At 41.5% G+C, this 25,241-nt stretch overlaps 1 protein-coding gene across 5 annotated transcripts in view; it reads left to right on the top strand.

Annotated features, from left to right (window-relative positions):
- ENTPD1 (ectonucleoside triphosphate diphosphohydrolase 1) overlaps positions 1–25,241 on the top strand; it is a 115,573-nt gene that overhangs the window by 47,498 nt on the left and 42,834 nt on the right. For 4 of the 5 annotated variants that reach the window (XR_009212745.1, XM_058436161.1, XM_032135762.2 and 1 more), the window contains exon 2: positions 13,643–13,770. The exons of the other annotated variant lie outside the window; for it this stretch is intronic. Coding sequence is in view for 3 of the 4 variants with exons in the window: in XM_058436161.1 (XP_058292144.1) it covers positions 13,643–13,770 (128 nt within the window). In the remaining variant the exon portion in view is untranslated. The remainder of the gene's footprint in view (positions 1–13,642; positions 13,771–25,241) is intronic. 5 annotated transcript variants of the gene reach the window in all.

Below are 25,241 nucleotides of genomic sequence, written 5' to 3'. Positions count from 1 at the left end.
GGTATTTCTAGTTCTAGATCCTTGAGGGATCACCACACTGTCTTCCACAATGGTTGAACTAGTTTACACTCCCACCAACAGTGTAAAAGCATTCCTGTTTCTCCACAGCCTTGTCAGCATCTGTTGTTTCCTGACTTTTTAATAATTGCCATTCTAACTGATGTGAGGTGGTATCTCATTGTGGTTTTGATTTGCATTTCTCTGATGACCAGTGATGATGAGCATTTTTTAATGTGTCTGTTGGCTGCATAGATGTCTTCTTTTGAGAAGTGTCTGTTCATATCCTTTGCCTACTTTTTGATGGGGTTGTTTTTTTCTTGTAAATTTCTTGAAGTTCTTTGTAGATTCTGAATATTAGCTCTTTGTCAGATGGGTAGATCACAAAAATTTTCTCCCATTCTGTAGGTTGCCTGTTCACTCTGATGGTAGTTTCTTTTGCTGTGCAGAAACATTTTGGTTTAATTAGATCCCATTTGTTCATTTTGGCTTTTGTTGCCATTGCTTTTGGTGTTTTAGTCATGAAGTCCTTGCTCATACCTATGTCCTGAATGGCATTGCCTAGGTTTTCTTCTAGGGTTTTTATGGTTTTAGGTCTAACATTTAAGTCTTTAATCCTTCTTGAATTAATTCTTGTATAAGGTGTAAGGAAGGGATCCAGTTTCAGCTTTCTACATATGGCTAGCCAGTTTTCCCAGGATCATTCATTAAATAGGGAATCCTTTCCCCATTTCTTGTTTTTGTCAGGTTTGTCAAAGATCAGATGGTTATAGATGTGTGGTGTTATTTCTGAGGCCACTGTTCTGTTCCATTGGTCTATATCTCTGTTTTGGTACCAGTACCATGCTGTTTTGGTTACTGTAGTCTTGTAGTATAGTTTGAAGTCAGGTAATGTGATGCCTCCAGCTTTGTTTTTTTTGCTTAGGGTTGTCTTGACAATGTGGGCTCTCTTTTGGTTCCATAGGAACTTTAAAGTAGTTTTCTTCCAATTCTGTGAAGAAAGTCATTGGTAGCTTGGTGGGGATGGCTTTGAATCTACAAATTACCTTGGACAGTATGGCCATTTTCACGATATTGATTCTTCCTATCCATGAGCATGGAATGCTCTTCCATTTGTTTGTGTCCTCTTTTATTTCACTGAGCAGTGGATTGTAGTTCTTGAAGAGGTCCTTCACATCCCTTGTAAGTTGGATTCCTAGGTATTTTATTCTCTTCGAAGCAATTGTGAATGGGAGTTGACTCATGATTTGGCTCTCTTGTTTGTCTGTTATTGGTGTATAAGAATGCTTGTGATTTTTGCACATTAAATTTGTTACCTGCGACTTTGCTGAAGTTGCTTATCAGCTTAAGGAGATTTTGGGCTGAGACAATGGGATTTTCTAAATATACAATAATGTCATCTGCAAACAGGGACAATTCGACTTTGTCTTTTCCTAATTGAATACCTTTTACTTCTTTCTCTTGCCTGATTTCCCTGGCCAGAACTTCCAACACTACGTTGAATAGGAGTGGTGAGAGAGGGCATCCCTGTCTTGTGCCAGTTTTCAAAGGGAATGCTTCCAGTTTTTGCCCATTCAGTATGATATTGGCTGTGGGTTTGTCATAAATAGCTCTTATTATTTTGAGATACGTTCCATCAATACCTAGTTTATTGGGAGTTTTTAGCACGAAGTGCTGTTGAATTTTGTGCAGGCCTTTTCTGCATCTATTGAGATAATCATGTGGTTTTTGTCGTTGGTATATTCTGTTGATTTGGGGTGAAGAGTTCTGTAGATGTCTATTAGGTCTGCTTGGTGCAGAGCTGAGTTCAAGTCCTGGATATCCTTGTTAACCTTCTGTCTCATTGATCTGTTTAATATTGACAGTGGGGTGTAAAAGTCTCCCATTATTATTGTGTGGGTGTCTAAGTCTCTTTGTAGGTCTCTAAGGACTTGCTTTATGAATCTGGGTGCTCCTGTATTGGGTGCATATATATTTAGGATAATTAGCTCTTCTTGTTGAATTGATCCCTTTATCATTATGTAATGGCCTTCTTTGTCTCTTTTGATCTTTGTTGGTTTAAAGTCTGTTTTACAAGAGACTAGGATTGCAAGCCCTGCTTTTTTTTTTGCTTTCCATTTGCTTGTTAGATCTTCCTCCGTCCATTTATTTTGAGCCTATGTGCGTTCATTGCACATGAGATGGGTCTCCCGAATATAGCACACTGATGGATCTTGACTCTTTATCCAATTTGCCAGTCTATCTTTTAATTGGGGCATTTAGCCCATTTATTTTTAAGGTTAATGTTGTTATGTGTGAATTTGATCCTGTCATTATGATGTTAGCTGGTTATTTTGCCTGTTAGCTGATGCAGTTTCCTCCTTGCATCGATGGTCTTTACAATTTGGCGTGTTTTTGCAGTGGCTGGTACCGGTTGTTCCTTTCCATGTTTAGTGCTTCCTTCAGGAGCTCTTGTAAGGCAAGCCTGGTGGTGACAAAATCTCTCAGTGTTTGCTTGTCTGTAAAGGATTTTATTTCTCTTTCACTTATGAAGCTTAGTTTGGCTGGATATGAAATTCTGGGTTGAAAATTCTTTTCTTTAAGAATGTTGAATATTGGCCCCCATTCTCTTCTGGCTTGTAGAGTTTCTGCCCAGAGATCAGCTGTGAGTCTGATGGGCTTCCCTTTGTGGGTAACTCGACCTTTCTCTCTGGCTGCCCTTAACATTTTTTCCTTCATTTCAACTTTGGTGAATCTGACAATTATGTGTCTTGGGGTTGCTCTTCTCGAGGAGTATCTTTGTGGTGTTCTCTGTATTTCCTGAATTTGAATGTTGGCCTGCCTTGCTAGGTTGGGGAAGTTCTCCTGGATAATATCCTGCAGAGTGTTTTCCAGCTTGGTTCCATTCTCCCCGTCACTTTCAGGTACACCAATCAAATATAGATTTGGTCTTTTCACATAGTCCCATATTTCTTGGAGGCTTTGTTCATTTCTTTTTACTCTTTTTTCTCTAAACTTCTCTTCTCACTTTATTTCATTAATTTGATCTTCAATCACTGATACCCTTTTTTCCACTTGATCGAATTGGCTAATGAAGCTTGTGCATGGGTCACATAGTTCTCGTGCCATGGTTTTCAGCTCCATCAGGTCGTTTAAGGTCTTTTCTACACTGTTTATTCTAGTTAGCCATTTATCTAACCTAAGGTTTTTAGCTTCCTTGCGATGGGTTTGAACATGCTCCTTTAGTTTGAAGAAGTTTGTTATTACCGACCTTCTGAAGCCTACTTCTGTCAACTCATCAAAGTCATTCTTCGTCCAGCTTTGTTCCATTGCTGGCAAGGAGCTGCGATCTTTTGGAGGAGAAGAGGTGCTCTGGTTTTTAGAATTTTCAGCTTTTCTGCTCTGGTTTCTCCCCATCTTCCCCATGACAGATTGGGAAGCATACCCTCCAGTCAGAAGCCAGAAACATACTTGGAGGGAGGGGCAAAGGGAACAGGAATTTACGCAGAGCTGGTGGCCAAATATACATATTCAATAAGCTATTGAAGGAGTCGTGAATATTTATGAAGGGAGAACCATCTGCATGTGCAATTGAGCCTTCTGCTTCTCCATGTTCAAAAAATGGTGGTGATCTTAGGTGGAGTTTTTGGCCCTCTGACATCAAAAGGTGAAGCAGAGGATGTGAAAACACTAGCTGCCTATTCTTCATAGACCGGCCAGAACCACCCCATAGTTAGTGGTCTCTTATCAGGCAGAAAAGATGGGGCAGCATCAGGGAGTCGGTTGATATCAGTGGTGGAGCCTTTTGAAAGGGCTGGTTTCTGTTAGGCCCTTGAGAAGGAAAGCCTACTCCTGGTTAACAAGGGAGAGGGTCTGAGCCCCTCCCACCCTCCATTCCATCTTGGCCGAGAACTCAGTTTTCAAGGTTTCTCTGGGGTCCCCTTGGCCAAAAGATGGTCTGGTCAGTCAGTTGGGGGGCTTAGAATTTTATTTTGTATAGCTTATAGCACATTTTTCTATAGTAATATTTGTATGTAACCTCTAAATTTTGTACCTCATCGATGCAAAAATAAGGTGGTATAAATGAGAGAGTTTATAAACGCAAGGTATACAAGACAAGACTATAAGGCTAGGCACCCTGGTTGAGTCAGTTCATCCTGCTTCCACTATTATCCAACACTAGAGATGCATGGCCAATACAGATTTTCTTGCTTTTTCTCACCATCTGCAAATAACCAAGGCTTGTTGACAAATGCAGCTACTTTGAGAAAGGGTAGAGTCCCCAGGGCACAATTTTTCAGTTTCAGATGTGGAAGAGGACTCGTTTAGTGGAAGCAATGTGCTTATTGCTGAGGCCATCAATACACCAGATTGTTACGCCTTTTGGCTGGGACACAGGGAATTCCTGTCTGCAGTGTCAGTGACATCACTTTGCCGGAAACAGCCTTCCTCCCTGCCAACCCTACACTTAAACATGGGATTCCACACTGACCACAAAGGCCTATTATGCTCAATGCAATCTATGGGCAAAAGAATTTAAGGGAGGCTAGAAGGGATGGGGGCGAGAGACAATGGATGGTTTGGTCGGGGGAAGTGAGAAGAATCAGGGAAGAGGACTCCTTTGCTTCCTCATTTCCCACACATAGAGCCTCTGTCAGCATTTGATTTTTGCGATCATTAACATTTTTAGAGTCAGGTACAACCAAGTGCAAAGTCAGTTATGTTAGTTATGTGCTGCTAATCTGAGAAGAGCATGTTGCCCAAGAACTGTGGGTGGGGAGCCTCAGGTTGGCTGAATCTGATTTGCAGGAAGAGCTTGTTCTGCACCCTCACCCATGTCTACACTATTTGGATGTCACCAGATAGGCTCTCCCCACCCAAAGCTGAGTCTCAAGGGGTCCACTCAGTATCAGCCAGGCTACGTTGTTAAGATAAATGCAGTTGTTTTCTAACTAAGAAGCTGCGAACCGAGAATAATTGGCTAATTAAAAGTTCAAACAGTGGGAATAAAATAGCATTAAAAAGAGCCAGTAACTTCCTCTGATGTCTGTGGTTCAAAAGATCAGTGGAACAGGACATGGGTTATTTACTCAATTACCTTGTCTTTCTACCTTTCTTTTCATTCTCACCCCCACCCCTTCCCTTCCTTCTTATTTCCTGGCTCTATTTTCTTGCCTGTGTCTCCCAACCCAATGTCCATGTTATTTTTCCTCCTTCTTTTTTGCCTTTTGCCCTTTAACTAACTAGTTATCATTGAGGTCTTTATGATCAAAGTTGGTCTTTAGTTGTTGTGTTTCTATTGATGTTTGTGCCGACTTCTTTAAGTAAAATATAGGCAGGAAAAGACCTGCTAAATGAAACTGCTTTATCCTTGAATGTGATTCTGGATTGGTTAATTAGAAAAATATGGGGTGGGGGTAGAATAAGACCTTTCCATTTAGATAGAATTTTGGACTAGTGCTTTTGCATTGGGTCAGAAAGAATAAAACTGAAAAATTTCTATGCATCTTTAATGCAGGACAATGATTTAAGGCATTGAAGTGGAACTGAGACACTTGGATCGAATCCCTGTTCTGCCATGTGTAAGGTGTATGACTTGGGCAAGTCCCTTAAGCTTCCTGAGAAACACAGTCTCAGCCTTTTGTCACTTAACTGTAAGCTTCTGACCGTCAGGGATCAGATTCATGATTTCAAAAGGTAGGACGTTGGTGTCCTCAGTGAGAACAGTCCAGACAACCCTTCCAGCCAAATCCTCAATGTTGGTCACTTTTTATTTCTGGATAATGAGATTGGCTACCACATAACAGTACTGGTAGCACAGCCCAGGCACTGTATGAGCCTCAGTCATGTATTGTAGGGTAGGGTGGTGGTTAAAAGCCTGGACCTTGAAGCCAGAATGCCCGTGTTTAATTCCTGGCCCTGTTACCGGTGGCAGCTATCTGAGTTACTGACAGCGTATCCATATGGGTCTGCAGTAACCTCAATTCTTGCCTCGTCAGAAGAAACAATTTGAGGAATATAAAGTAGAAAAAGAGACTGAGTCAAGTTTCAGAGCAGGACTGGAAGTTTATTGAAAAGGCTTTAGAACAGGAAAGAAAGGAAAGAACCCTTGGAAGAGATCCAAGTGGGCAACTTGGAGAACAAACAACGTGTTCAACTGTGATCCTAGGACTTTATAGGCTGCCATCTTGAGCCCTTTTCCCGTGATTCTTCCCTTAGGGTGGGCTGCCTGCACGCGCAGTGCCCTCCTTACCTCCTTGAGCACACAGTGTGTTTAGGAAGTTGTGTGCATGCTCATCTGAGGCTTTCTTTCCTTTTCCGGTGGAGTGCTCCCGGCAAGTCATCTTCCACCGTTTATCTCTTAATGTGCATGCCCAGGAAGTTGCTTCTCCCTGGTGCTTGAATTCAATTAACACTTTAATGTTACAGCTGTGGATCAGCAGATTTTCTCTCCCTGGCTCCAGCTGCCAAATTATCATTATTTTAGAGAGGCAATGTGATAATTGTCAAACCATCACCTGACATTTCTAGTTGGTGGGGAGAAGAGACCTTTCCTGCTGTGTCTGTCTAACTACCTGTAACAGCGCAACATTTATGTCAGTGTAACTTTGGGAAGTTACTTAATCTGTCTGTGACTCAGCTTCCTCATCTGTAAACTAACAATAATGATAATTATAATAGTGACTGTGAGTGTGACTTTATTTGGAAATATAGTAGGGTGTTCGGAGATGTAATTAAGCTAAGGATCTTGAGATGAAATCATCTTGAATTTAGGGTGGGCCCTAAATCTGATGACTGGTGTCCTTATGAGAGAAAGGAGAAGGAAACTTGACACAAAGAGCAACAGGAGAAAAGGCCATGTGAAGACAGAGGTGGAGATTGGAGTGATGCAGCCACAAGCCAAGGAATGCTAAGAAGCTGAAAAAGACAAGAAAGACATCTCCTCCAGAACCTTCAAAGGGAGCATGCCCCTGCTGATACCGTAACTTTTGGACTTCTGGCCTCCAGAATTATGAAAGAATACATTTCTGTTTGAAGCCAGCAAGTTCATGGTAACTTGTGGCAGCCCTAAAAAACTAATACAGATTTTATAGAGAAGATGGTAGTGTTACGTGCACCTTATAGGATTGTGGTGAAAGCTAAATTAATGGCTGCATTTAAAGTGCTAACAGTAGAATCTGGAATATAGTAAGAACTCTTTAGTGTAGGCTATTATGTGTTGTTAGCTCATTTAACCTCACATAGCAACCCTATGAAGCAGATACTATTGTGACTCCCATTCTGCACATGAGCAAATGGAGGCTTACAGAGACTAAGCTAAGGTAAGCTTATCTGAACTCTGCTCTAGCTTGAACCATACCCCAGAAGTCTGTGGAGTTTGCCTATCTGCTGATGGATCCTGATGACTGTTGGCTCAGTGACCCTTCCTGATGATGGTCTCTCAGAAAAGACTCTCCAGTGCTGAGCCATCAAGAAGTCTAGAAGGCATTGAGAAGCCTGTCTCATGTGATTATGTTTACTCCTCCTGGATGCGTCTGCCCAGACCTGGTTTTGGCACAAGCTCTGCTCTGATGGAGCCAGGCTCTGTCCACACTTGGCTGTGTGGCCTGACCTCCTTTGGGTAGCCTCAGCACATCATTACCACAAGAGGCAGGGATGTGCCACCCTAAAAGGCCACACCCTCTCTCTCCAGTGACTTCAACAGCCCCCAATGGTTCCTTGTTCACCCCTAAGTTGCTGAGCATAGATTATATGAATGACTTTAGAAGTAAGTCACATCACTCAGAATAAGGCAAAGCCCTCACTGGTGCCCTCAAGGCCTTATGAGCAGGGGACCCCACTGATCCTCTGACCAGTTCCTACTACTCTCCCCTCAGGGCCTTTCTGTGTACAGTTCCAGTTGCTGTAAAGCTCTTGCCTCAGAGGTATGCAGGTTTTCTCCCTGTGATAGAAATCACCTCAGGCCAGTCCTAATCACCACATCCTTCCTTTTTACCTTCCTTGCTTTTTCTTCCTTCTCAGCACTTAAAATTATGTAATACACTGTAAATTTTATTTGTTTATCTTGCTTATTGTATTTTTCTCCCAACTAGAATATAAGCACCATGAGGATAGGGACATTTCTCACTTTGGGTTATTGCTGTAGCTCAGAGCCTAGGGCAGATCTAGTTCATAGTAATAATGTATTCAATAAGTAATTATTGAGTGACCAATTGAAAAAATGAATGAGGCATAGTCCCCTCTCCAACAACTATAGAACTCCCAAACTGAAATGGTTCAAACTATATCTAGAGGTAGCACATGAAGAGAGGACTACTGACATAACTGAGCTTTGTAGAGTATAGGGGGAACATAGCTTCCAATTGAGCTTGATTTTGAAGGAGACAAAAAGACTTGGAGAATGAGGGGAATGGAATTACAAATGAAGGAAGTCCCACACTGAAAAAAATTCAGAGAATCTAAAATTCATTCATTCATCCATCCATTCATTCATTCATTCATACAGCATGGGATATACCAATGAACAAGCCAGAAAAAAGTCCCTGCCCTAAGGAGCTTACATTCTAGTAGTCATAATGTCAGGAATTCTCATCTTGGACCCAAACAGATCTGTTGGTTGGAATGGTAAAGTGGGAAGGGCTGAAATTTCTGAAGGGCTTGGAGGTCTAGGTAGACCAGTGTAGCTTTCATCTGGCACACAGCAGGCCATAGGTTCTTGATAAGGTAGAGTCTTAGGAACGTCAATTGTGGAAGATTTCTACAGCCACATGAAGGAGGGATTCTGATAGGGAAGAGAATTAGGAAGTGTGGGAGTCACCAGAAAGGGCCATTGTAGAAGATCAGATATGAGGTAAGGGTGACTGGAATCAGGGGATGTGGATATCACTATAGAAGAAGGTGGGTCTAAGGGGCTTGGGATTAAATAACTGAGAAAGGATCTTCAAGCCCCTGAGTGTGAGAACAGCCTACATATGTATCCTCAAGAAGAGTTCCCTGATGGAGAGGAAGAAAGGTAGCAGGGGTGGTGTGGAGACTTTGACTCTGGGAGTTGGAGGAATGACAAGGCCAAATTAGGACCAGTCTTCTGAGCTTCAGTGATTGTTCCATCATTAGGCTATGTAAACACAGGAAGGACCACAACATTCCTTGGATGTTTGCTCACCAATGCTTGTCCACATTTGCTGTTTTGTTCTCTATATGACAAGAAAAGTTTAGTCCAGATGTGACTCATAACAAATTGGAAATAATTTGAATCTAGTCAGTCACATTGGATCTGCAAAGCAAAACTTGTTTTTGCCTGAAATCCACCACATCTGTCAACACCCCAAATCTGTTTATTAATGGAGTAAAATTTTAAGATGTTATATTTTTGTTATCACAGAGTAGCAATGCTGGGATTTCTCTGTACAATATAATTTTGACTATGGACAAAATTAAATAATTTGTTTGTTTGTTTTGGAGACAGGGTCTCACTCTGTTGCCCAGGCTAGAGTGCAGTGGTGTGATCTTGGCTCACTACAACCTTGGTATCCTGGCCTCAAGTGATCCTCTCACCTCAGCCTCCCAAATAGCTGGGACTACAGGCACATGCCACCACGCCTGGCTAATTTTTGTTTTTTTTTTTGTAGAGACAGATTTTCACCATGTTACCCCCCAGTCTCAAACTCCTGGACTCAAGCGATCCACCCACCTTTGCCTCCCAAAGTGCTGAGATTACAGGTGTGAGCCACTGCACCCTGCCGAGATGAAATAATTTTGATTTTCACCTTAGTATGATTATAACTGGACATCATGATGGCTGTTTCTATAAGAACCAAAAGAACCTTTGCTTCCTTTGATTCGTATAAAAATCTTGAAGGTGTTTTTCATCTGACACAGCTAATTGGCTTGAAATCAGCCTGTGTTTTTTCAAAGCTTGGGTTTCCTTCAGTTTTATCTCTCTGTCAGGTGAAGAGTTGAAGTTAATATTACCTTGCTTTCTCACTTTAAGCCGAAAATTCCTCTCCCTTGTCATATCACGTGAAAAGAAAAACATGCAAAGGAAGTGGCAGTCTTAAATTCTCCAGTACAGTAAGCCAATTCAAAGCGAAAACAATGACAATACTTTGCCATTGGATATTTTTGGTATCATTTGTTGAAATTCTGTTTCGAAATACCATTTCACATTGTATGACAGAAACCACATTTCTGTTATCCACAAGGCAAATTAAGGGCTTTTCAGGGGGAAGACAATCAATGTGAATTTTCCATAATAGAGCTTGACTGTGGCAGTCATGGGATCTGAAAGCACTCTGGGGGTCTAAGAAGAAGGGGCAGTTACCTAAGTAATTCTCTTTTCATGAGCACATCCAAGATATGTCAACCTGTACCCCACCTCTAGCACCTCTTCTTTGGCACCACTTCTGAGATGACTCTCCTGCTTCCTGGATGTGATCAGGGCTTTTGAAAACTGGCTGACATATAGTCCATGGAAGACAGCATTTTAATTACTGCTTTCTGGGTAATGTAGTCAGTTACATAAAAAACAAACTTAACCATTGTGGGTTCTTTTGGTAATAAAAACATTTGAAAAATCATGTATGAAAAATTCCTAAATTTTCTCTCTGACCTAAAAATATTTTTCTTATTATATCTTTAATAAGAAATAAGAGTAGGATGAAAGGCTTGCATATATTCTGGTAACCTCGATATCATTGCAAAAGCTGGGAAAATGTGGAAAAGTGTACATCTAACTCCTCAATGACAAGAAGTTAGTAAATTTTCTCATTAGGAAAAGGAAGAAACAATTATAGTCACATCAAGTTGGTTCCCACCTCTGGGTTCTTGTAGTTTCTGTTCCTTCTTCCTCTTATGTTCTTACTCCCTCTCCAGGCTGGTGTTTTCTCCTCAAATGTCACCTTCTAGGTCTCGGCTCAAATGTCATCTTCTGAGAGAGGCTTTCTTGACCCTCAGTCTGATACCTTTCCCTTCATTCTCAATTCTACCGCAAGTCACTCTATCATGTTCCTTGGTTTGAATTTCTTCTTAGCACATATTGTGACCTGAAATCACCTATTTAATGTGCTGCTTTTCTGGTTTATCTGTCTTGCTAACTAGATTGTAAATTCCAAAGAGCAGCGGCCTTATCAGTTTTTCTTTTTTTATTGTAGTAACTTGGATGCTAAGAATAGTGCCTGAAATGGCCATGGAAGGAAAATGAGATAGCAAGATTGTCATATTTACAAAAACAAAAGAAGTTAACAGGTAGACCTTGTTGAATAGCTTGAGGAAGTAAAACATTCAAAATTTTATTATGGTAGAAACATTGCTACAGTTTGTTTGTTGTTATATTTATAATTGGTTTTTTTATTTATAATTGCTTATCTAAAGGACATGCTGCTTAGGGCTGTGTTTGTCAACATCACAACGCTGGGAACCAAAGCCCTTAGAGGGTTCTTTTCCAGATTCCAGAACACTGGCATCAAAGAGGACATCTCTCCCATACCAGTTTTATCAGGATGTTTTAGCTTCAAGTAATGAAAATCCTGACTCTAATTGGGTCAAAGCGTAAGTCTTATGGAAGGTTGGGCTCAGCATTTGTTGATTTAGCAGCTTAAAATGCCATCAAGGACTCACGTTCTCTACATCTCTCTGCTCTGCTATCATTGGATGTTATCCCTTCCAGGCAGGACAATGTTTGAGGATGAAGAGAGAATGTTTTCTTTTTTCCCTAGACTTGCCCCAGAAGACTTCCTCCAGGGTCACATAGGCCATAATTAGGTGGCATACCCATTATTAAACCAGTCACTGGTGAGGGAATGAAATTACACAGACAAGTCCATCCCTGAGCTTGGGGTAAAGGCAAGCATCTGAACAAAATGGAGGTTCTTTTGGGAAGGGAGAAGCAGGGAAGTGCCGTATATTTTATCTGCTCTTCCTTGTTTGGAAGCAATAGATAATGATGTTGCTAAAACTTTTTCTCCTAAATTTTGTATTGTTTGGTCTGGTGGGTAAAGACTGCCTCAAGATTCTGGGGATTGAGGTGGATTGGAGACCCATACCTTAATCCAAGCTTAGACTTGGATTATCCAAGTTCAAGCTTCTGCTCAAGAGCTTCAGGGAGAGCTCCTATTTCAGTGCCCAGCCAGCTTCTACTGACAAAGGGGAAAGAGAAAGAGGAGACTTGGGCTCCTCTTTTAGCTTTTTGATCCTACCCTCTGTTCTTAGAGAAGTATAAACTATTCTAGAGAACTCATCTCATTTCCATATGCTTTTAAATTATGTTATCTTGTCCTTTCTTCCCAAAGCATAAGAAAAACGTCTGGGAATAGTTTGGGGAGTTGAGAGAGGAAGAGGTTGAGTTGTCAAAATGGAGGGAATGGTGCAACCATTTCATTTCCTGTTCACTTCCTCTATGCAGTCTGTTTACATCTGACCAAAGTAGCTTTTGCCTTTTTTTTTTTTTTTTTTTTTTTTTGAGAGGGAGTTTCGCTCTGTCTCCAGGCTAGAGCACAGTGGTGCGATCTTGGCTCACAGCAACCTCCGCCTCCTGGGTTCAAGTGATTCTCCTGCCTCAGCCTTCTGAGTAGCTGGGACAGCAGGTGCACGCCACCATGCCCATCTAATTTTTGTATTTTTAGTAGAGACGGGGTTTCACCATGTTGGCCAGGATAGTCTCGATCTCTTGACCTCATGATCCACCTGCCTCGGCTCCCAAAGTGCTGGGATTACAGGCATGAGCCATGGCGCCCGTTTTTCGTTATGATTTTTTTGAGATGGAGTCTTGTTCTGTCGCCCAGGCTGGAGCGCAGTGGCACGATCTTGGCTCACTGCAACCTCCGCCTCTGGGGTTCAAGCGATTCTCCTGCCTCAGCCTCCCGAGTAGCTGGGATTACAGGTGCCCACCACCATGCCTGGCTAATTTTTGTATTTTTAGTAGAGATGGGGTTTCACCATATTGACCTGGCTGGTCTCGAACTGCTGGCCTTGAGATCCACCTGCCTCGGCCTCCCAAAGTGCTGGGGCTACAGGCGTGAGCCGCTGTGTCCAGCCACTTTTGCCTTTTGTATAATTCTACTATTGGAGCTTTTCTAATGTCCATGACAGAATGAGACTAAAGACAAAATAAATAATATGAATTATGATCCAAAATGTTCAACACTCCTCAGCCTCTATGCCATTACCAATTGCTTACTATATAAGGGTGGTTTAAATGCAAGGAGTATGTATGTCAAGCCAGGAAATGTCATGGAATAGTGGGATTTGTTGTTTGATGATACATTCTTAATACTTTTTAACATCATAAACATTTTGTGGTAGATTTCAAAAATGAGGAGGGGTATTCTGGTTTTTTGTTATTTGTTACTTCTACCTTGATAGATCTGTATGAAGTGTTAAACAGCCAATTTGGGCTCTTCTCACTCCTCATTCCATATCTGATCACTGACCTAATTTTGTCCTTGCCACAGCCACTAACTCAGTCTTGGCCTTTGTCAAAGTACAAACAAATCCTTTTGTTCTTGAATTATTTCCCAATTACTTTGTAAGTGCCTCATTGATAAAAAGATTGGCTTTTAATCTGTCTCTGATGTCTCCAGGTAACCATTACAAGACCAGACAGAAAGGGGGGGAAAATCAGTGTTTTTGATTTCTTGTTGGTATTTTTTTCTTCTGCTTTTGGTTTTAGAGTCTAACGTGAAGACATTTTGCTCCAAGAATATCCTAGCCATCCTTGGCTTCTCCTCTATCATAGCTGTGATAGCTTTGCTTGCTGTGGGGTTGACCCAGAACAAAGCATTGCCAGAAAACGTTAAGGTAAGTCAAATATGTGTGTGTGTTTGTATGTATGTAAGAGGGGATCTGGGTGGGACAGGGGGAGGAGGGTTAAGGTATGTAGAGCATAGGGGAGGAGTTGAGGTTCTAACAGCCCAGGAACAAGTCAATTTCCACTGGATTAGGGGAATAAAATGGAAATAGGTGCTCATTCTAGAAGAGTAAATGCCTTGAATCATTAGTGGTGGGAAGTTAACTGCCTTTATGATTGTTTAGTAAACTCATTAAATTGATACTCTAGCAGAGATGAATGCTTTATTCACCTTATCCAGATCTGTGTAATACCATGCCAAGATTCTATATTCTAGTATATTTCCACTTCTTCATCATGGGTGAATCACAATACTACACTCTGTTCTTTTTACTTCATTATTATCACTATCACCAAAACAATAACGTTTATTATACAACTCTGTATAAAGTACTTTGGAAGTCAGAGATTGAGGAGAAGACATGTTTCTTATCTCCAGATATAGTAAAGAATCAACAAAATCAATAAAAGCAAATCAGAAAACATATACGTGTATCAAGTATAGTCATTTGACATGAATTCATGGATAGGCAGATTTCTTGTGACATTTCTACATTTGAACAACTAGTTAATATCATTAAAGATCATTAGGATCATTAACTTTAATGTATTTCTGTTTTCTTCCCAGTTCATCAAAGTAAAATTTCAGACATGAATATAGCACAAGTACTTTGTAATATGGTCATTATATTTTTTAATCTGTTAATTAAAAAGCATGTGGTAAATAAAAATTTATACTATAAATACACCATTTTAAACTTTCACTGAAATTATAGTAAACAAATATATAAGGGCCCAGATGATACCAATATGCTAATAAGCATGTATGTACACGTGGGCAGTAATATATCCAGAAGTTAACTTGACCGTGGAGGCCTGGGAATACATGTGTAGAAGTATATTCTCTTGTATTTGAAGATGTTGAACTAGGAGCCTCTGAAACTTTTGCCATCCACCCAAATCACTGTATAGCAGAGGCGTGGGTGTCACACTGGCATCTTTTTGTCAAGTTCAACCCAGTGGTGCTGTGTACAGCAGTCCCTTTGTCAAGACAGAAGGCTGATACTATCTCATTGTTAAGGGTTGCTTGCCTTTTAATGTTGAGTAATGTTATTTCCTTGGCAAAACTTCACTCACAGTTGAAGCCTCATGACATCTTGGTTCCATTATTTGTTTACCAGCTCCAAAAATACATGGTTGCCTTCTTAATTTGACCTTTTTACATGTTCAGTATTGCATCATTGGAGAGGGGGATGCCTAGGAGGCAAAATCCATGACAAACTTGAGTTATGTTTCCAAGAATATGTGTGGTCATGGACGACCTTCCCTCATTCACAGTGGTCTCCTTTAAGTCTCTTGTGCTTCTGCATTGTTATATGGGCCTGGCAAAATGGAACAAGGTCTTTGGCATTCTTTAAATAAAAGGTAGGAGTATTGAAGAGCAGTCATTGGCATCTGAAGTGAATCTTTTTAATAATATCACTGATTTATTTTATACAAAGATAGTTTTATATATGCAAACTAGCCATTTGTTGAGGTTATATAATAATTTTAGTAAGATTCCTGGCATATATTGGGGGCAAAATATTTCAGGAACTTGTATTCTGGTGATGGCTTTAAACCAGATGTGCTGTCCAATTTGATAGCCACTAGCCACATGCAGCTCTTTAAGCTTAAGTCAACTAAAATTAAATAAAATTAAAAATTCTGTCCCTCTGTTGCACTAGCCACATTTCAAGCGCTCAATAGCCACACATGGCTGGTGGCTACTGTATTGGACAACACAGATATAGAATATTGCCTTGCTGTAGAAAGTTCTATTGGACATTGCCACTTTAAAGCATACTCTTGAATGATAACTCTGAAGTCATTCAAAACTAAGTTTAATGAATAAGGTGTATGATAAAACATTTTATAAAATCTAGAATAAGTAACAAAAAAACTTTTTTTCTTGCATGGTTTGTAAACTAGTACCAGGATCATCCCAAATATCATGGGCTACTAAACTGGTTTGAGTAGTTTATTGAAATAAATATATTTGCTTCCAAAAATGACCATTTAAAAGATAACACTTATTTGGATATTTGTACTGATACATGTGTTTTTTGTTTGTTTTTGTTTGTTTGGGGTTTTTGTTTGTTTGTTTTTTGAGATGGAGTCTCGCTTTGTCGCCCAGGCTGGAGTGCAGTGGCGTGATCTTGGCTCACTGAAAGCTCCACCTCCTGGGTTCATGCCGTTCTCTTGCCTCAGCCTCCCAAGTAGCTGGGACTACAGGTGCCTGCCATCACGCCCAGCTAATTTTTTTGTATTTTTAGTAGAGACGGGGTTTCACCATGTTAGCCAGGATGGTCTTGATCTCCTGACCTTGTGATCTGCCCGCCTCAGCCTCCCAAAGTTTTGGGATTACAGGCATGAGCCACCGCGCCCGGCTGATACGTGTGTTTTAAGAACACACAATGACATGACTTTATGACCATACCTCATTCAGCAGTTCTTCATTAATTTTTTATAAATTTATGCATCGACAATTATTTATTGCACTCCAGCCTGGCTGACAGAATAAGACTCAAAAAAAGTAAATAAGTCTCAAAAAAAGTAAAATAAAACATATTCATTGTCTGTGTTAGGCACTGGGCTACACAATAGGGAAGCCAGTATACAGATATGACTGAGCTTACCATCTGGGGAAGCAAACATATTTAATAACACAAATTATTAATTATAATTGTGATAAATTGCCACCAAATGAAAGTTTTGGGGCCAGGCAAGTCTTCCCTGAAAAAATGATACTAAAATAATATCTGAAGAATGATTGGAAGTTAGCTGGGAAAGACGTAGGTAAAGGGTAATCCAGGCAGGGCCGAGCATGGTGGCTCATGCCTGTAATCCTAGCACTTTGGGAGGCTGAGGTGGGCAGATTGCCTGAGCTCAGGAGCCTGAGACCACCCTGGGCAACATGGTGAAACCCCATCTTTACTAAAATACAAAAAATTAGCTTGGTATGGTGGCGTGTACTTGTAATCCCAGCTACTTGGGAGGCTGAAGCGCGAGAATCACTTGGGCCCCAGAGGCGGAGGTTGCAGTGAGCCAAGATCTGCCACTGCACTCTAGCTTGGGCTACAGAGTGAGACTCCATCTCAAAAAAAAAAAAAAAAAAAGTATTCCAGGCAGAAGGAAAGCAGGTGCAAGAGTCCTGAGACAAGAAGGAGTTGGATATCTCCTAGGAACTAGTTGGAGAGCAGGAGTGGGCCACGTGTTATATAAAGATGGGGAGGTAGGTGGTGCAGGCCCTGCAAGACAGGTTGAGGATTTCAGTTTTAATCCTAAGAGTAGTGGGAAGCTAGTGGTATGATCAGATTTGTTTTTGCAAAGATCACTCTGATTTCAATGAATTAGAGAAGGATGAGATGTAGGAGGATACCAGGAAGAGGCTACAAGAAAAATTTGGAGGAGGGGGAGCCTTTGGGTTCAATTTTTGAAGAATTGTTTTGAGTGTTGGAAAGCCAATGGGAAATGTCAAGAAAGCAGTTGGATAATCAGATTTGGACCTTTCTTTTCTAAGCAGATGTCTACTGCTGTGCTCAGTAAAAAATATAAAACAAGCCAAATTTTAAATTTTCAAAGAGCTACATTTTAGAAAGTAGAAGAAAAGAGGTGAAATTAATTTTAATAGTATATTTTATGTAGCCCAATGCATCCAAAATATTATTTCAACATTTCATCAAAATAAATAATTGTTGGCTGGGCATGGTAGCTCACACTTGTAATCCCAGCACTTTGGGAGGCTGAGGTGGGTGGATCACGAGGTCAGGAGTTCAAGACCAGCCTGGCCAACATAGTGAAATCCCATCTTTACTAAAAATACAAAAAAAAAATTAGCTAGGCGTGGTGGTGGGCACCTGTAGTCCCAGCTACTTGGGAGGCTGAGGCAGGAGAATCACTTGAACCTGGGAGGCGAAGGTTGCAGTGACCCAAGATCACACCACTACACTCTAGCCTGGGTGACACAGCAAGACTCTGTCTCAAAAAAAAAAAATTGGTTTTTGTTTTGTTTTGTTTTGTTTGTTTTTTGAGATGGAGTTTTGCTCTGTAGCACAGGCCGGAGTGCAGTGGCGCGATCTCGGCTCACTACAACCTCTGCCTCTCGGGTTCAAGCAATTCTCCTGCCTCAGCCTCCTGAGTAGCTGGGACTACAGGCACGTGCCACCATGCCCAGCTAATTTTTGTATTTAGTAGAGATGGGGTTTCACCATGTTGGCCAGGATGGTCTCCATCTCTTGACCTCATGATCCGCCCACCTCGGCCTCCCAAAGTGTTGGGATTACAGGCGTGAGCCACCATCATGCCCGGCCAAAAAAAAATTGTTAATGAGATATGTTACATTCTTTTTTCATACTATCTTCAAATTTTAACTTATGGCATATCTCAATTCCAACTAGTCACATTTCAAGTGCTCAATTGCCAGCTATCTGTTACCCTGGTTAAATAGCACAGGCCTAGATTAAAGCTATGTCTCTGATGGCATTGATTGACTGAAGCCTTAGAAATGGATGAGGTCATCTAGGACGGGGTTATAAAATGAGAAGAGAGTCAAGGTCCAAGTCCTGAGAAGCTCTATCATTTAAAACAGGGGTCCCCAAGCCCCAGGCCATGGACCAGTACAGCAGGAGGTGAGCAGCAGGCGAGCGAGCAAAGCTTCATCTGTATTTATAGTTGCTCCCCATTGCCCACATTACTGTCTGAGCTCTATCTCCTGTCAGATCAGTGGCAGCATTAGATTCTCATAGGATCGTGAACCCTATTGAGAACTGCACATATGTAGGATCAGGATTGCGTGCTCCTTGTGAGAATCTAATGCCGGATGATCTGTCACTGTCTCCCGTTACCCCCATATGGGACTGTCTAGTTGCAGGAAAACAAGCTCAGGGCTCCTATTGATTCTACATTATGGTGAGTTGTATAATTATTTCATTATATATTACAATGTAATAAAAATAGAAATAAAGTGCCCAATAAGTGTAATGCACTTGAATCATCCCAAAACCATTGCCCCCTCCTCTCCACCTCTGGGTCTGTGGAAAAATTGTCCTGCAAGAAACTGGTCCCTGGTGTCAAAAAGGTTGGGGACCACTGATTTAAAGGGTAAATAGGGAAAGAATTCCTCCTAAAGCATAATGATAACATTATTTAGTACTTTGCAGTTATAAATCATTTCCACATACATTTCCATTTTTTCTTCCCATGAATACTGTGAAGAATGGAAGGTTATCCCCATTTTTTTTTTTTTTTTTTTGAGGTGGAGTTTTGCTCTTCTTGCCCAGGCTGGAGCGCAGTGGCACGATCTCGGCTCACTGCAATCTCTCCCTCCCGGGTTCAAGCGATTCTCCTGCCTCAGCCTCCTGAGTAGCTAGGATTGTAGGCGCACGCCACCACGCCTGGCTAATTTTTGTATTTTTAGTAGAGACGGGGTTTCTTCATGTTGGTCAGGCTGGTCTTGAACTCCCGACCTCAGTTGATCCGCCCGCCTCGGCCTCCCAAAATGCTGGGATTACAGGCATGAGCCATCACGCCCAGCCATCTCCATTTTATAGATAATGAAATCAAAGCCTTAGATGTTCTCTCACCCAAGGCAGAGGGGGAGCTAAAACTAGAATCCAGTTTTCTGATCCAAAGACTAATACTCTTTTCATTTGTCTTAGTGAGTTTTTCCAAACAGTACATCCTATTAACAGAAATTGCATGCAGGATGTTTATTTTGGGAAGTGATTCCAAAGAAACAAGGAAGGAGGGAAAGAGAGAGTTAGGAGCAAATTACCACATTGGGCAACTGAGGCTTGATCCTCCCAGGGACCCTCTGAAGAGCTGTGGAGAGTGAACTTTAGAATTGTCTGCCCTGGGGATTTATCCCCTGATTCTCATCACCTGTTGGTCAAGGGTTGCTCCCATTTGGTGTTAAGTCTCTGTCACTTCCAGGTTTGCACGTGTGTCAGAGGGGCCATGTGGGTACCACAGGTGACAACCTAGGCAGCAGGAGAGAAGCTCCTGGGCAGAAATAGAGAGATAAGGAGATACTGCTGGGGCTGGAGTAAAAAGTTGGCCAAGATGTAAAATGGCCACAGGAGGTATCTGAAGTATCATTGCACCTCCTGATTTTTGTGGAGGTGAGGGTTCTTTGTACAAATAAGTTCAATATAATAGAGATATATTCATGCAGAGACAGTGCTATGGAAGCCCAGAGAAAGAAGCCGCTAATTGTGCCTGTTTACATGGAGGCTTCACAGAGAACGTAGCCTTGGAGCTGAGTCTTAAGTGCTATGGCTTGAATGTTTGATCCCTCCAAAACTCATGTTGAAACTTAATCCCCAGTATAGCAGTATTAAGAAGCAGGGTCTTTAAGAGGTGGTGGGTCATGAGGGCTCTGACCTCATGAATGGATTAATCCATTCATGGATAAATGGATTGAGTTATCACAGGGTGGGTTAGTTATCATTAGAGTAGGTCTGTATTAAAAGCTAGTTTGGCTCTCAGTATGCTCCCTTTGCCATGTGATGCCCTGTACCACCTCAGGACTCTGCAGAGAGTCCCCACCAGCAAGAAGGCCCTCGTGAGATGTTGCCTCTTGATCTTGGACTTCATAGCTTCTAGAACTGTAAGAAATACATTTTTTTAAAATAAATTACCCAGTATCAAGTATTCAGTGATAGCAACAGAAAATGGACTAAGACAAATGATAAGGAGTTTTCTAGAAAGTGGGATAGGACATGTTCCAGACAAAGATTGTATCGTGTGTTGAACAGTGACAGCTTGAAATCATATGCAATTCCTGGGGAATCAGCAGCTCAGTATGGTTAGATTGTTGAATATGGGGGCAGGAAGGAGTGGTGGAAGAGGAGGTCCAAGTCTGAGCTTAGTATTTCTGGCTTAAAAGTGGGCATCTCATCCATTCAACTGCAGTGGTGTTCAAGCTTGGATCCGTATTAGAAGCACCTGGGGAGCTTTTCAAAAATATAGCTGGGCCCTATCTCAGGTCAATTAAATCATCTTTGGAGGTTAAAGTTAAATAAAAATGGTTCAAAATATTGTAGATCACCGGCGCGGTGGCTCACTCCTGTAATCCCAGCACTTTGGGAGGCTGAGGCTGGCAGATCACTTGAGGTCAGGAGTTCGAGACCAGCCTGGCCAACATGGTGAACTGTCTCTACTAAAAATACAAAAATTAGCTGGGCGTGTTGTCAGGTGCCTGTAATCCCAGCTACTTGGGAGGCTGAGGCAGGAGAATTGCTTGAACCCGGGAGGCGGAGGTTTCAGTGAGCCGAGATCATGCCACTGCACTCCAGCCTGGGCAACAGAGAGAGACTCTGTCTCAAAAAAAAAAAAAAAAAAAAGCCCAGGGACTAATATGTTTTAAAATCTTCCATGTGATTTTAATGAGTAGTTTTGATTGAAGACCACTGCTTTGAAGGGTTTCATACAAGGAAGTGATGCCCAGATTTGTGTTCCAAAGATTCCTTTTGGCTGGAGAGCAGATTAGAGGAGGAGAGACCAGTTAGCATGCTCCTGCCATGGTCTAGGCAAGGCAGGCAAGGCCAGAATTAAGGCATTGTCTGTGGAGTAAGGGGAGGGGATGATGTGAAAGACACTTGGGTTGACCAGATCTTCGTGACAAAATTCCTTTGAGGACCTTTTAAGATTAAGATGGAACAGGTACCTTGGGACGGTTAATGCTGAGAGAAAACTCCAAATGCTTCTGTTTAAAGAGGGTGGTGGCCACAAGCCTCTCTTAGTGCAACTTCATACATGGAAAGACTTTCAGCTGTCCTGTACTCACTTCCTCTGATTTGTCATCCCTGTCCTCTTGCAGGGATCATTATTCTGCCTGCCTAGAGTACAACACAACATGGGCTATGGACTCACACTGCCTTGGGTTTGACTCTTTGCTGTGCTCTTAGGGTCACAGGAGTTAACCTCTCTAAGCCTTAGTTTCTCCACCTGTATGATGGAACTGATGATTCTTCTCTTGTAAGATTACTGTGAGAATTCAGTGGGATAAAGTACATGCAAATATGAGTGCAGAGCAGAAGGCCTGGCCCACTGCAGACACTCAGTGATTGATAACTCATGTCTTATCATTTTTGCAGCTTACCTGCCTTAGTGACAAATTGACAGTTATCTTTATTTTATTCCCACTGTTCCCCATCTGACTTGCCCTTGTCTAGCCCATTTCAGGTCAGCCCACCCATGCTGATGATCCAGTCTTGTCATCTTCCTGCCTGACCTAGTTTGGGTTCAGCCCTGCTGGGGAGGTAGTGGCCTCATGCCTGGGCCACATGTGGCATAACACAGCAAGAACTCTTTATTGTTCTGAAATGTTTACTTGCCCAGCTACCTAAAAGGTTATAAGCACATTGAGGACAGAGAATGGACTTCATTTGTCTTTGTTTGCATTTTATTTATTCATTGACTCCATTCATTCATTTAACAAATAGCCATTGAACATCAACTCTATTGTAGGCCCTGGCATATATTAGTGAGCAAGATGGGCAAATTTATTATACCCTTGTTGAACTTATAGTCTAATGAGGGAGATAATCATTAATCAGATAATCATAAAATAAATGTTAAATTACAGCCAGCACAACATCTGATTTGGATAGTTGCTCCAGAGAAGTTTGCTGACTCTGAATAGAGTAAGCACCTTGAACAGGTAAAACTGCTCCCTCCTTGTATGTGAAGAACCCAGGACCAGCCTGGTAGCCAGGCAGTGTCAGTGAGGGAAGCCGACCTCGCCTCAGAGTTCTCTAGAGATCCTAGTTCCCCACTCTTACCCTCAGAGCCTTCTCAGTTTGAACCTCCAGAGTGCAGGGCCTCAGAAGCTACATGTGTTAGCAGGCATCCTGGGGCATTCTCATGCCACTGAAGTCTATGAACCACTGCCTGTGAGGCACAATGAGAACTTAAAAAAAAATAGCCTTAATGAACTGAAGAGTCATTAGCTGTACCCAAGACTTCCCCTGGGAAAGTACCTTTGTTCTGGTGGACCTAGGTGGGGAGGTAGCTTTGACGTCTGCTTGGTTCCCCACTTCCTTGTCTACTCATAACTGAACAGTGGCAGTTAGTGGTTGTCAGATATTCCTTTTAGCACAAACGTTCCACATTTTGGCACACACTGAGTCTCTGTCACACAAGCACCAGACTGACCCAATGCCAAACAACTAGCCTTCATTAAACGCTGCCTCTTCTGTGAATGCAGACTCAGGGACCAGACCACTTTGATTTTAATCCCAGATATGCTACTTTCTAGCTGAGACTTTGGGCAAAAAATTCTCTCTATGCCTCCCCTTGTATGTAAAATCAAGATAGTAATAGTACCTACTTAGAAGATGGTTGTGAGAATTAAATGGAATAATACAGATGACTTAATTGTCAGAGTGACGAGCACATCAGAGGTCCTCAGTGGAGACTACCTGCTTTAATGAAGATATGGCCTATGGAAGGCCCTTAGCTATTAGTGTATTATGGTCACTGAAACAGTACTCTGCAGGATTTCCAGCTTCTGTTAAAGGATAATGACCTTTCCTCATGCATCTGCTTTTTCAAAATGAACGAAAGTCCTGTTCTTAGATAAGCATTTGTGATTTTATCTTTTTTATGGAGACTTTGGAAATATTTGCTCTGATTTCCAACCTCTGATTTCCAAATATTTGCTCTGATTTGGAAAATATCTGTATTATTTTTACTCTATTGGATTTTAATGTGTGTTTTAAAAAACATCTGCAGATAGATGGTGGTTGCACAACAATGTGAATATCCTTAATACCACAAAACTGCACTTAAAAATGGTTACAATGGTAACTTTTATGTTATGTGTGTTTTACAGCAATTAAAAAATAAGACAATAACAGAACTGTGGTTTGTATTAAAGATCTAGTAACTCTAATTAAAGAAAAAGGAAAGGAAGAAAATGGTCTCTAAATGTTTATAGGCCCTGCTAGCATCTCTGTAGCTAATCTGGTTTGTTTATAGAGTACTAGAGTCTTACTCAAAATTATAGGCTTTGTTTATAAACCCAAGCTCACTGAGACAGACTGATGAGGCTGCTGAAGTTACCATTAAAGCTACAGGAACTTTTAAGAAAGTTTTTGAAGACACACTGTGTCTGAAGGGACCATGAAAAGTTAATGATCATATTTGCCTGTGTTACCAGATGTCTTAGTCTGTTTTGTGTGGCTGTAACAGAATGCAACAAACTTGGTAATTTATTAATATAAAGAACAGAAATTAATTTTCTCACAGTTCTGGAGGCCAAGAAGCCCAAGATCAAGGTGCTGGCAGGCTTGGTGTCTGGTAAGGGCCTGGTCTCTGCTTCCAAGATGATGCCTTGAACTCTGTATCCTCTGGAGGGAGGAATGCTGTTCCTGACATGGCAAAAGAGAAGGAGATGGCAAACTCACTCCCCAAACCCCATTTAATTGTGGCATTAATCCATTTAAGAGGGCAGAGCACTTGAATACCTAAATACCTCCCACTAGGGCTCACCTCCTGATGCTGATGCATTAGTGATGAAGTTTTCAACACATGAGTTTTGGAGGGGAAAACAGTCAAACCATAGCATCTGTCTTATGGACTTTTTGGGGAAGGTGTAGGACAGCTCCAATGGTACTACTTTATATTAGACAATGAATATTAACCTCTTTTAGGGCTGGAAGGAATTTAGGAACCATCCAGTTCCAACACCCTCATTTATCCATTTGATTCAATAATGATCTGTTGCATTCTTTCTCTGTGCCTAATGTATAGTAGGATATACCATTGTGGATGCTGTATATACTGTGGTAAACAAAGTAGACCTGCCCTCATGTAGCTTACAATCTAATAATAAAGATAGATATTAAATAGCTGCATAAATATGTAATTACATCATGTGGCCGGTACTGTCTTTAGCGGGAAAATACAGGCATTCTAATCAGGAGGGTAGGATCTAAACTCAGGAGGTCAGAGAAGGCTGAGATGTCAAGTGAATGGCTTCCTGGGTAAAGGCCCTGGAGCAGAAACCATGAGACCTGTGGGCAACTGCAAGCAGGCCAGTTCCACCAGAGGTGTTTTCTGAAGGAGAAGAGGGTGAAATATTCTACTTCTGTGGAGCCAGGAAGCAGGCTGTCTGATGCTCTAGTTTCTCTTACTTTCTGCTTCTAAATAGACTTACCCAGAAGCCTGGTACTATGACATTTGTGTAGGTAGAATTGTTTCCATCCTAAGGAGAGATCCGCCCCACCTCTATGTGGCCTCCAGTCTCAGTGAGCTTAGGGTCTGTTGCGCCTACATTTCCAGGTCTTCACCAAGGCCCCTGCATTGGTGTTTCCGTGAACCAAGCAAGGTCACTTCTACTGTTCCTCTTTCTGGACCACCACTTCTATTCATGCAA

This window comes from Hylobates moloch, unplaced genomic scaffold (assembly GCF_009828535.3).
Source record: "Hylobates moloch isolate HMO894 unplaced genomic scaffold, HMol_V3 SCAFFOLD_3, whole genome shotgun sequence".
NCBI lineage: Eukaryota > Metazoa > Chordata > Mammalia > Primates > Hylobatidae > Hylobates > Hylobates moloch.
Note: the sequence above shows the minus strand (reverse complement) of the source record. Positions and strands in the feature narration are given on the sequence as shown.